We start from the raw sequence: 12,802 nt of genomic DNA, 5'->3' as shown, positions 1-12,802 counted from the left end.
TTGGTGCCTGTGCTTACAGTAACATTGTGTTGGGAAGTAGGTCAGGGATTCTCCCAGTCAGACCTGTGTTCCCGTGTTCCCGTGTTCCCCGGCCTGCCTCCATTATTTCTCTGACCTTATTTTAACTGCTCAGCCTGCCACCAGTCTCCGTGTAGTCACCACATTTGTAAAGTTGTTACCCTGCCTTTATACACACCCCTCTGTGTCTTGCTGGCCGTGCTTGAACAGGTGAGTAAAATGAAGCTGACACAGAGAGAAGAGAGTAACGGGGGGGGGGGGGGGGGGGGAGATGATGTACTGTATGTAGGCCACCGTTCAGAAAATCCCACCGAGGAAAGACAGACCATGGTCACCGACACACACAGAGGGAAAGAGAGAGAGATGCAGAACAATTTCTGCTGAGAACTTTATTATTTTTGATGAAATGGCCTCTTACACTACACCGTTCGTCGGGCTCTCATCTGCTTTATGTCTCTGTCTACTCTGGAGCAACCATAAAACCTTGACGAAAATGTGTTTGGGGGGCCCTCAATCAAATCAAATCACCTTTTTTATACTGTTGTTTAGTCGTCTCGTAATGCAAACAGAGAGGTCTGTCAATGGTGACCGGTGCATATTATGTGATATTGATGCACATAAAAGTGATCAGAGGCAGACAAAGATGGATTCGGTGAAAGTGAAAGTGATAGCTGCTCTGCTGCTGCTGTGGCAGAACAGAGCCTCTGTTACCACGCGTAGCTATAAAGTCAAACTTAATAGAGGAAGATAATTTGCTATTATCTTTTATTGACTTTTCAATGTGAATGCATGATGGTTAGATCTCGTTATGGCTGTAAAATGTTATATGTCCAAATTAATGATTTCATCCGTAACAAAATCATTCACTGAAGTTGAGGAGCTTGATGTTCAGTATGTTCTACATCAGGGGTTCCCAAACGTTTCAGCCCGCGTCCCCCAAAATACTGTAGCAGCGCCATAGACTGGCGACCCCTACTTTGGAAACCCCTGTTCTACATTACAGTAGTTTGTGTTGTTATAAAATAAAATTAGTTTTTAATGCCTTTGGGTTTTGAAGACCATTTATAATGGTGCTGTATTGATAAAGTTCCTGTAAAAAAAAAAAAAACTTTTCTGTATTGATACAACTGATACAAACGACAGAATCATTCCAGGAAGCGAAAACATTGTTTTTGTCGGCTGTGGGTAAAATCTGAGCTCTTAATGATTTTTACTCTGTTCCTCTTGTGCAGTTCGACCCAGAACAACCACAACATCTGCTCCGACCACCACCATCATCTCCACCGCCTCCACCACCTCCCCCACCCCGACAACCAGTACAACAAGCACGACAACAACCAGCACAACTGTCGCCACCAGCACAACTCCTCCTTCCACCACCTCCTCCTCCTCCTCCTCCTCCACCGCCTCTACCAGCGCCACCAGCTCCTCCGCTGCCACCACACTCAGGCACACAACCAGGCGCCCGGTCTCCACGACAACGGCCTCCCCTCAGACCCCCAGGAGAACCTCCACGGAGCACCCTCGGACCCCCGCCGCCACCAGCACGGAGACGACCACGCTGAGCCGGAGTCAGACATCGACGTCCACGCACACGCCTCTGTTGGGCCCCGCGGCGCCCAACAGCATCCAGAGAGAGAGCAACGGCAACCTCTCCCACAGAGGTAAGGATGGTGGTGGGTCGGTGCGCAGGAATGTCAGTGTGTGCCAGTGTATTTGTGTGTGTGTGTGTGTGTGTGTGTGTATGTGCTTCTCTACAGTATGTGTGTGTGTGTAATCCTCCACTGTCATCACTACAGCTACCACCTGCCATTAAAGCAGCAGGAAGCTGAAAACCTCTACTTACATCAGTTCCCCTCCTTTCTTTGGCTTTTCTCCCTCTTGCACGAACACACACACACACACACACACACACACACACACACACACACACACACACATGGACACACACACACACACACACACATACAGACATACACTCACTAGTTTTATATCCCGGTCTGCTTGTTGTTGGTCCCTCATGAGCAGCGTGTAACAGAGCTGTCAAAGCTAACAAACGACAGTCCCCTCCATTCTCGCCTTCCACCTCTCATCACTCATCCTCACTTTCTGACAGCCTCTTTCTTCTCTTTGTCTTTCTCTCCCTCCCTTTCTCTCTCTTTCTCTTTCCCCCAAAACTGGCAGCAGTTTGTGGTCCTCTCACCCACCAATCAAGCTTTTTACTGCATGGTGCGACTGAGAAACACCACTTCACGGCTTGTTTCCCCAGACAAACAATGACAGCAGAGTACAGCAGCAGCAACAATGGTTTACAAAGCCACGCTAAGACTTTAAGAGATTGTATTTGGAAGTGGAGAAGAATCCTTGATAGCTCCACAAAGCAAAATTGATAAACCACTGCGCCACACACACACACACACACACACACACACACACACACACACATCACATGCTTAGTTATGATTTTCTTGTAGAAATCAGTATTTCCAGCTTTTGTGGATTTTTTTCCCCTAGCTTTTCCTACATTGAGACATTAACATAAGATGGGATGTGACTGCCAAATTGCTAGAGCAGACAACAAGGATCCTCTCAATGAGTTGCTTTTTCAGCACTCTGCTCTTGAGGATGATATTTACAGTTTGTGTATTGAGAGAAATGTGGATCTGAGCATTTGTTTTCACATATTTTCTGCCCTTTTCAGACTAAAGCAGGAGAAACTGTGTAAAAGAAAAATGGCAAAAATGTCTGATTTGTGGAGTTAGTTATACACACTGGAGGAATTTTCTGATATTAGAATGACACAGTCTGCTGCTCAAAGAGAATAAGAGATGGAAAAGAAGATGGTGGTGGTTGGCTGCTGGTGGGAAAGATTGTGAGCTGCTGTACTGTGTTTGAACTTTACAATATTGCATTTACATCAGAGACATTTCTCATTATACTGAGAAAACCAGGAGCGCAAGGCTAGGGGATGAAAAAGGTATACAGAGGGAAAAGGAGCAGGGAGGGATGATGAAAGTTTAAAATGGGTGTAAGAGTTGGAGGGAAAGGAAGAAGAGGAGACAAGAGGAGGACAGGGAAATGAATGTGGAGGAAGAGGGAGAAGTAAAACTAAGGACTGTTAAATAAAAAAGGGAGCAGTGAGAGACAATAAAGAGATCATAGAGGAACAAGGAGCAAAAAAAAAACAGAGCATGACAGTCCAGCGTTTGAACGGGGAGGATGGGGACTTGAAAAATGACACACTGTTGGGAGGGAAACGCAGCATTTACAAGGATGAGAAAAGACGGGATGGAAAAGAGGCAGGAGAGAAAGCGATTTTCTGGGAATTAAAGAGAATGGCTGCTCCAGCAAGTCTCATCACTTTGGGGGGACCGGGGTTTCTCAGAGTTACAAAGAAAAGCAAGAACATGTTTCCTCTAGTCTCTGAAGTTGTCAGCCTCCTCACCACACCACAAGCGCTCCAGATGAGAGGTGGAGCAGACACGGTTGAGAAAATGGGGGCATGAATGAAGAAGACGTGTCTCTAAGCCCACGGGCCATGTGTTATCATTTTTAACTCAGTGCACACTGTCAAGTTCGTCGACATCAGCTGTTACACGTGTGCTGCTCTTGCTCCTGCTGCGGCGTCGGCGGCTGGCATGGTGCAGCGAGGAGGAACCAGAAGTGTCACACACAAAAAAAAAGATAAACAACAGCTGGTACACAAAGCTCATACACATCTGTTGTCGTACAAATGTGAACCTTCACTTTTGATGCCAGGAATTATTCATAAATCTTGGATACGGCAGGAAAATGCTGTTTTTCCCCAAAGGCACTTCCTGTATGACGGAGGCAGAATCCACAGTGTGGTGCAATCCAGAGTTTAACCCAAGTTAATGAGGCTTCAGCAGTTTGACTCAACCAACCTGAGTCACTATCTATCCAAGTTTGTTTTTTTTCTATCACTCGCTGAATATGACTCTGAAGCCTCTTATTACATATTAGAAATAGAAGATTACAGCTGATAATTTTAGGAAGTTTTGCGCTATTTTTACACGTAACAATGGCTGTGGATTTTGTCCTATGTTACGAAAGGATATTTCAGTGGCCGCTCTAACAAGCAAAAAAACCTTTTCAATCTACATATTGGCTTGTGAGCATTGCTTTAGGACAGGAAAAAGAAGAAACTGTGACCCTGTCCTTCAACTGCGTGTCCATTCTGCTTTTAAATTGACCCTCTTTGGTGACTGTTAATTAGAAAAGCAGCAGGCAAGCTCTGTATGCGTTCAATGTCAGGACTCTGAAATGGTGAGTTTAATATTATTCATATTTCCTGTATATGCTGTGGGTAACTTACACTTGATGATTGTTGCATTTAAATATAGGCATACAAATAGGGACATTTCACAGAGACCGACAACAGAAAAAGTCTTTTTGAACTTTAAATCCCTCCAGCAATAATAGCCGTAATGAAATTGAAACTTCCTCTCTTTCTCTCTCTCTCTCTCTTTCTGCCTTCACTTTCCTGGACTCCCTTTTTTTCATAATTGCTGCTTTAATAAGATTCTATTAATCCACCTTTTAGAGTCTTAGGGCCTATTGGATGTCACTCATACTTAAAGGAAAGCTGAATGCACTTGTGCTGACTCAGGACTCTGACGCTTCACTGCCGCAGACATAAAGAGGTACAGCAGGTGATAGTGCAGCCGTGTCACCTGCTGTTTCTCTTTATGTCTTTGTCTCTGCCCGTGTTTCTATCTATGTGCGTGCGTGAAAGCCAGTTAATGCTCTATATGAGATAAAAATGTACATCTCTTAATTGTATGACCCATCAGTTACATCCCATCTGTGCCTTTTACCCCCCCTCCCATGCATACAGCTAATACAGTGTCTCTCTCTCTGGAATGAGCCAATCAGTATGCAGAGCCAGCGCTGTGATCTCTTCTGTTAATCTTCCTCACTAGACTTCATTATAGCCATCTGATCACACTTTGGCTAATGGCTAGCCTGCTGCTAATAGGAGTGTTGGGAGCAGGATTAATGTCAAAGCTCCTCACCGACCTGTTGGGGTGAGAGTTGAAGGGGAGCGAGGATACAGAACACGTCTGGAATAAATGTATACTGAGTTGCACTGGGACAGAAAAACGAAAAAAACATGCTGGGTGAAGAGAGGACGAGGTCATAAGTTTAAATTCACCCTCAAGGTCACCTGGCGTCTCGCTGCAGGATTTAAATCTCAGTGGTCTATAATGTATTACCTCCTGAATCCAGATTTGTGTGTGTTTGAATTGTAATGGAACAAAATCTGATGCATTGCTTGCAGAAATGTCATTTGTCTCCTCTTATATGAAAAAGCATCTCATTGCATTTATATGGCACCGTATGATTCATCCACATTTTATTAACACATGCTGTTGTTTGCAAAGTGTAATCGGATGGATTCTCTGTCTGTATATTATGTAAATGTGTATTTTTTCTCGTCTTCTGCTCTGCTGCAGCAAACTTCTTTTTCTCTCTAGCACATCCTCTGGGGGATGGTGTTTTGAAACACAACTTTTTTGCTAAGTTTTATTTTTTCTTCTCTCTCTCTCTCCTCCTCCTCTGTTCATCTCAGCTGCGAGTGATCACTACCTCATAGGTAACAACATCACAGTGGCTGTTCTGGGGATAGTCATTCCTATCGGTGAGTACTCTTGATTTAGTCTTTGTTGTCTTTGCTTTCTGCCTGCCTGCTTCTCCCTCCTTGCTTCTCCCTCTCTGCTTGTCGCTCAAGTCCTGCATGTGATGTATGGACACAGTTATTTTAATGCGCCTGACTGAACGTGTGTGTGTGTGTGTGTTTTTGCATGTGCATATGTGTGTGTTTGGATTAGACTGGGCATTATTACTGTACTAGTCTCCCACTTAACGGTTTAAGTGAGTATATTTTAGATTTAATAACAACAATTTGCATCAGAAGTCACAGCAGTGATGCTGTATGAAACAATAATTAAGTAATTGCCAAAATGTCCTGAGCTGTGCTGTTACCCAACAGCAGCCTCCCGGCCAAGAGCTGGAAACAGCCATGGTCAAGCCTTTGTTATGTGAACGTTATGCCATTATTAACGAAATCTGAGCAATTGTAGAATCCAATTCATGTTTCCCCATCACATTTGACCAGCTGTTATGGCATTAAGCTCATGTTCCCACTCGTGAGCTCACAGTTTGTTCAAACTGCAATCAATCCAACGCTCTGACCCATTTCTGTGACCCAGTGGGCTAAGAACGGGTTACACAGTCGCTGGAATCAGGTTTAGAGGAGGAAATTTCAAAGGACTGAACGGCAATTTAATGAGGTGAAATTGTGTTTTTGGCCCTGGAGCAGGGGAAATTTCTGACCTGAGAAATAACATTATTATCAGTTCAGGGTGAAAACATAAAAGCTACTATTAGGCCGCCTGCCACACTATACCATACTAATAAAGATTAGGCATATGAGGAGAATGCAAGTTCTAACAATCAAAGCAGCTTAGTTAAGTTAATCTATTATATTAGCTCTGATTAAAATGATAATTTTATGTGAATATTTAATATGTTCATGCCTAACCTAACAGAAAAATCAGCTGAATGTGCAAATGACCTTACAGTAGCAGCATATGTCGTTAATTGAGATTTCTTTCATCCCTAATATTGAATACTTTGATAAGTTATGGGAGCACTTAAACATTTTTTTTTTCTCTCTCATTCTCGACAATTGAGATATCAGCTCATTAAAACCCCCCCGGAGACTGTTAACTCTTTACACTCCATCCCCCATTCTCCATTCTGCCATTCACTGCAGCCACAAATCCCCTCAATCTGCATTTTTTTTGGCAGCTTTTGAAACATTAATTATTGCAGAGGTCCACCAGGGCCGGATTTTTCTGCACCCCGTCCTCTCTGCTCGGATCTACTAATGCGCCACGCCCACCCACAGCTCCACTAAGGGGAAACAGCCCAACAATCATTATCAGTCTTTAGCCCAAGTCAGGCTGTTTCGGCGCTTTCTAATTGGAGTGAAAATTTCTAAATGATACAAAAGCTTATGTTTTTTTTGTTTTTTCAAACCAGTGAGGTTTTTTTTTTGAGAGGAACAAAGGAGGATCTGGGGTTTCCAGCCCAGTCACACAGGGATCTCAAGTGCCTATCCAACAAAAGGGCAATTAGATGAGGCTTACACAGCGGATGCAGACACATGTATGGATGTGGGCACGCGCACGTACACGCGCCTGTTTCATCCTCATCCACATCCACATACCTTCAGTTAGGCTCCACACACACATAATATACACTCATACATACACTATACACACTCAGGTCCTACAGGGCGGCTTGGCAGTCATGCTGATATGGTAATGAGAGGAGAGAGACAGAGCTTATCTCAAATCCTCCACCCTCCACCCCCCTCCACACTCTGGTCCCCCACCACCCCCCTCCCCTCCCCGTCCATTTTCCCCTCATAACCCCATCCAAAAACACCCGAGTCAGGCCGTCTGCAGATAGTGTTTAATTTTTTAACCCAGGCAAGTGCAGAATTATAAATCATTGCCCAAATGTAGCACGAGGCTAATATGCTGATGACAGTTAAGCAACCTTGCTGGGCTTTGATTCAGAAAACCTAAAAAGCCTAATCACTGGCTCCGGGACTTGAACGCTTCAAGATTTAATCAGAAACGCTGTGTGGTTCAGTTTGTGTGTGTGTGCGTGCATATATTTGTGTTTGAGTGTCTTGGACGTGGGATTGTGAGTAGTATGTGCGTGATAGTGCATGCAGGCGTTCATTTTTGTGAGTTGTGTATGTGTTTGTGTTGGTTTGGATCATTTTGTGAGATTGAGACTGAGAGGGAATGTATTAGAATATATTCACAATACGAGGGCTCATTGTTTTTTACGATTTTTACACAAATAAAAACACATTCTTCTTTGAAATATCTGATGGATATCCAGGGTTTCCCATAGGGAGCAGTGGAGCTAAGCCGGTTATCCTGTGCATACATCTAGTTTAGCTTGTACTGTATATGAATGCCAAACAAAAGCTACACTGACTAAATGTGATTGCCCTGTGAACGAGCACCTCTGCCACTCCCACAAGGTCAATGCTTTACTTCAAGTCTTGTTTTTATGTTGATGGAGGTGCTTGTTGATTTGTGCAAAGTGGCCAATCTCTACTCTAAAACTCTGCAGGAAACTAATTTTTCTAATTCCATGTTCCCCCCAAACATCAAGAAACGTGTTGCTCTCTGCTTCAAAAACATGCTGATGAATAAATAAAGTCCTTTTGTGGCCAAGCACCATTCAGTCAACTCCTCGTGTGGCAAGAAGTGATTATTATTGAAACAGGGCTTGCACTTAAGATGTCATCTTGATAGTTGCCAAAGTTTGAAATCACATTTTCACATTTTTAAAGAAATGAAAGAACATGACAGACTGAGTGTTTTGCTTTCCTCATAAAAACAAATAGATAAAAGTGATGAACTTGAACCAAATTTTGTGCAGCCCAAACTTCTTCTTATTTGTGTTTAGTACATGAGAGTCCACATTGACCTTTCAGGTCTTTGATTATATATGATCTGGATAGTTAAAGTCAGTAAATAATGAGCCTTCAGAGCATGATGGAAAGCGTGTGAGGTGTGTTTGTGTGCGTGAGAGTGCTTAAAGCGCCGCTCTGTGTCCCCTGGGCTGTGTTAACGCTCCCGCCGTGTGTTGTTGTTGTGTGTGTGTTAAACACATGCAGTCCCTATCCTTGCCACAGTGGTCATCGGGTTGCTTTGCACCGGCGGATACCTGGTCTGGCGCAACTGGAGACGCAAGAACACCAAGAGCATGAATTTCGACAACCCCGTTTACCGCAAGACCACGGAGGACGACGACGACGAGATCCACATCGGCCGACACAGCGAGTCCATCGGCCACGTCTACCCAGCAGTGAGTGGCAGCCACAGTCAGCCATTCATAGCGCTTCCTCTAGGGGGCGGCATCACAGACAGCAACTCTCACTGGTACTCAGGGGCGCCGATGCTCTCCAGCGCGAAATGAAGAGAAGATGCAAAAGGAAAAAGAAAAAAAAAGGAGGGAATACAGTATGTTTGAGATGTGAGAGGAAGCGCTGGGGTTTGGAAGAAAAACAAACCCCGTGGTTGTACATGTAGGCCTGGTGCAAAGAAAGAACAGGCTTGCACACGCACACGTCTACACACTCACACATCGTTTCTTGGAGTAATCACTGAAGCCACCAATCATATACACACTTCACAGCTCCATCACCAGTACACCATATCCACCTCATCCACCTCCATAGACCATAATAGTCATACAGTACATACCCTCATACGTCGGTGCCAGACCCCTGTCACCACCACATTTATTCCTACATTGTGTTAGTTCTTATTGTTGTTATGTGTTTTGTATTAGGCCCCCCACTCTCCACACAGGTACATATCATCTGATGCAGAATATCAAATTTTTTCTACATGGTCACTATACAACAGAAAATATGTACCAGAAGGTAGCAGCATACTTTTGTACAGTAGATTTTTTTTTCTTCACTTTTTGCTGCTAAGATGCAGTACAGACTTAAATATTTACTGTTGTCTTGATGCTTGATGCAGTTTATACAGTACAACAGACAGAGAGATGCATGCAGTGCAGCGGTGTCTCTGTGTGTTAACAGAATAAGTCATTTCAGTATTTTAGTTGAGATGCCTTCGCGGAGAAAGAGGACTATAGCATTACAGTCACCTCGGAGAAGCTGACTGACTGACAGGACGGCAGAGCGCGGATGGGATTAGACCGTTCTGCAAATAAATTGGATTTTGAGAGTGCACGGTAACATCATGATATAGCCACGATGTGAATTTTATTTTTTCATAACAGTCTAAGTAAGACATGAAAGATAAAAAAAGGGAGCATAAATCAGAACCAAGGACAGTTCAAGTTTTTTTTTTTTTTTTTCATTTTCCCCTCATTTTCTATCTTGTGTTGCAAGTTGCAGAAACCATGAGTCTCTCCACATGATGAGTCACAGACGACCCTGTTGATTCCCCATTGCTGCAGATGCATTTTTGATAATCCTTTATAGGGCACAACGCTGCGTTTTCTACAAACTCATGGAAAACGGTGCCAGGTTTGATTTGCACTCAAACGCACTTCGATACAGAGGGCATGTGTCATCAGGACTCGTCTGACATTTATTGAATACACTTGTTGTTTTAGATATCGGAGAGCAAGCGAGGGGAAGGGCAGCCAAAAAGGATTATTTGGGGGGGGGGGGGAGTTGGAGTGGGGTGGGGTGGGGGAAGAAGCGCTTTGATCGGTTGGCATGGTAACACAGATTTCTTTGTGTTGCTCCGGAGAGGAAAAAAAAAAAAGGCAAGGAATTCTGGGTATCACTGGCACGATGACAAGCTAAGACACACACACACACACACACACACACACACACACACACAAAACAGGTGCACGACTGAGTCATATTAAGATTCAAGGTCAAAGTAACAAACACCCTCAGTGAAAGGCTGGAGAGAGAGAACCACGCTCTCTCTCTTTTTTTCTGTCGTCTCCATGTTTTATTATTTACCTTTGTACAAATCTCCCTTTTATTGTCCTTTCATCTTTTTTACTTGTTTTCCTCTCCTCAATTCTCCTCTCCGCTATTCTCTTCTATTCTCCTCTCCTCTCCTCTCCTCTCCTCTCCTCTCCTCTCCTCTCCTCTCCTCTACTCTCCTCCCCTCTCCTCTCCTCTATTCTCTTCTCCTCCTCTCCTCTATTCTCCTCTCCTCTCCATGGCAATGTGGCAGCGTAGACAGCCAGAGAAATCAGGTTGGCATTATGTGGAGCAGACATTCAGCTGTGGGCATGCATCCTGCATTCCTCACATAGAAACAGCCACAGAAATGAACAAGGAATGAACAAGGGGGGGCGGGTGGAGGAGGAGGAGGAGGAGGAGGAGGAGGAGGAGGAGGCTGATCACAAAGAGGTGAAAGATGAAGGTCAGGGAATGGAGGAAGAAGACTAGAAGGAGAAGAACAGAGAGAATAGAAATATGAATATATGAACCTGCCATTTCTTTTCCTGACTTCCACCTGGACTTTAATCTGTCTCTCTGTTCTTCATGCCAGTCTGTCTTCTATCTCACCTCTCTCTCTTCCTCTCTCCCCTCTTTTTCCTCCAGCCTACTGTAACAGTGTTTTTATCTGCTGTTTGCAGCGCGTGGCACTCAGTCTGGAGGATGATGGCTATCCCTGAGGGGTGGGATGCAGCCTGCCCTCCCCCAGTCCCCATCCCGGCCCCTCCTCTCACCACCACAGCCTCTACTACACCACTACAATGAGGCCAGTACAACGCAGAGGAGAAAGAGAAGAGAGTCCTCTTTTTTTGCCTCTTTGGTTTTTAAGGAGCAGGGATGACATGTACATCTCATAAACCCCCCCTCCCCTCCTCCTGCTCCTCCGCTTCTTCTCCTGCTCTGTCCGCTGGAGTAACACTACTACCACTACTAGCATCTATACTACTTCCTTTAGTTTAGTGCTAGTGATCAGTAGCCTCTGCTCCGCTCCTCTCTTCTCTCTGCCTCTTGTTAGTTGTAGTGGTGTATAAACATGCTGCTTGATAATTTTGTCCGGACTAACCTCATCCCGTTGTCTCAGTGCACATTGTACATAGAAGGCTGCCTGGCCAGCGTTACAAGGGAAGAAAAGCCAGCATGCATTATTTTTAATTCCTCATATTTTGACTCTTTTATTTATTTGGATGTGTGTTTGCTGTTGTAAATATATGATCAGCATCTCTCGCTGCACCGTACTAAAAGCAGATTTGTTCAAGTTTGTGCAAGGATAAACAGTAGCAGGCAAGGACATTTGGTTTTCCTCCATTGTTCCCTTTTTAGATCTCGTGTTGACAACACAGATTGTCATCCTTTTTCACACCCAACCCCTCTGATTCGCCCCTTGACATATTGTATGTAGGGAAAGACGGCTAAATATAGCCAAGGGGAAAGGAGACATAAAAAAATGATGGGGTGGTCTCCATGTGTGGAGGTGATTTTGGGGTGAAAGAGTTTTTTCTTTTTTCTTTTTTTGGAAAGGAATGGGAGGATTTGTGCCACCAGAGGGTAGTGCCTTAAGGCAAAAAAGCAGCAGGGCAGAAAAGGCAAAGGATTATGGGTAATCCTCTCTCCTGGTATCAGTGGTATGCATGCAGTCTATAATGAACTTGGGATTGTTTGCTCATTTGTGGCATGTGCTCGGATTCATGCTTTTTGTTTACCGTATGCTTGTGTTCGAAGTTCAACGTCGACCTTCATGTGACAGTTTTATGTTATGAAAATTATGCTTTGAATCTGTTATTGCTACTATTACTCATAAATTCAAAGGAAAGGCCAGGACTCCCAGTGATTTGATGTGCTTTCTGGTGTTTAGTTGGTGCAGCTGTGTGTACATTTAAAAGCACAGTTGCTCATATTACATCGGTGTGAGGGCGGTGGAGAGGTGCCGCACAGCTACAGTACATCACTTATTTTTGACTGCTACTGTTTGAAATGAAGATTCAGTTGCAACCTCTTGCGAGGTCTGTGAACAAAAGAAGAGAACATCAAATGCACTGTGGGTTTCTTATGTACAGTATATCCTGACACGGGACAAGAGCCAGGAAAAGGAAAGGAGAGAGACAAGGGGGAAGGTGAACAAGTGCAATCTGCCCTGTGTCCTCCTGAATGTGTTAACGCTCCCCCCAGTGAGCAATACACAACTGAAAGTTAGCGTTTTTTGCTGTATTTAAGGCTCTAATGGGA

At 44.2% G+C, this 12,802-nt stretch overlaps 1 protein-coding gene across 1 annotated transcript in view; it reads left to right on the top strand.

The window, feature by feature from the left end:
* lrp8 (low density lipoprotein receptor-related protein 8, apolipoprotein e receptor) overlaps positions 1 to 11,373 on the top strand; it is a 181,690-nt gene extending 170,317 nt beyond the window's left edge. Inside the window, exons 16-19 of the mRNA XM_083969399.1 lie at positions 1,251 to 1,682; positions 5,612 to 5,680; positions 8,750 to 8,940; positions 11,221 to 11,373. Of these exons, the coding sequence (XP_083825525.1) occupies positions 1,251 to 1,682; positions 5,612 to 5,680; positions 8,750 to 8,940; positions 11,221 to 11,259 (731 nt within the window). The 3' untranslated portion in view covers positions 11,260 to 11,373. The remainder of the gene's footprint in view (positions 1 to 1,250; positions 1,683 to 5,611; positions 5,681 to 8,749; positions 8,941 to 11,220) is intronic.
* Positions 11,374 to 12,802: the final 1,429 nt, after the last annotated feature.

Source organism: Trachurus trachurus (genome assembly GCF_905171665.1).
Source record: "Trachurus trachurus genome assembly, chromosome: 4".
Lineage (NCBI taxonomy): Eukaryota > Metazoa > Chordata > Actinopteri > Carangiformes > Carangidae > Trachurus > Trachurus trachurus.
Note: the sequence above shows the minus strand (reverse complement) of the source record. Positions and strands in the feature narration are given on the sequence as shown.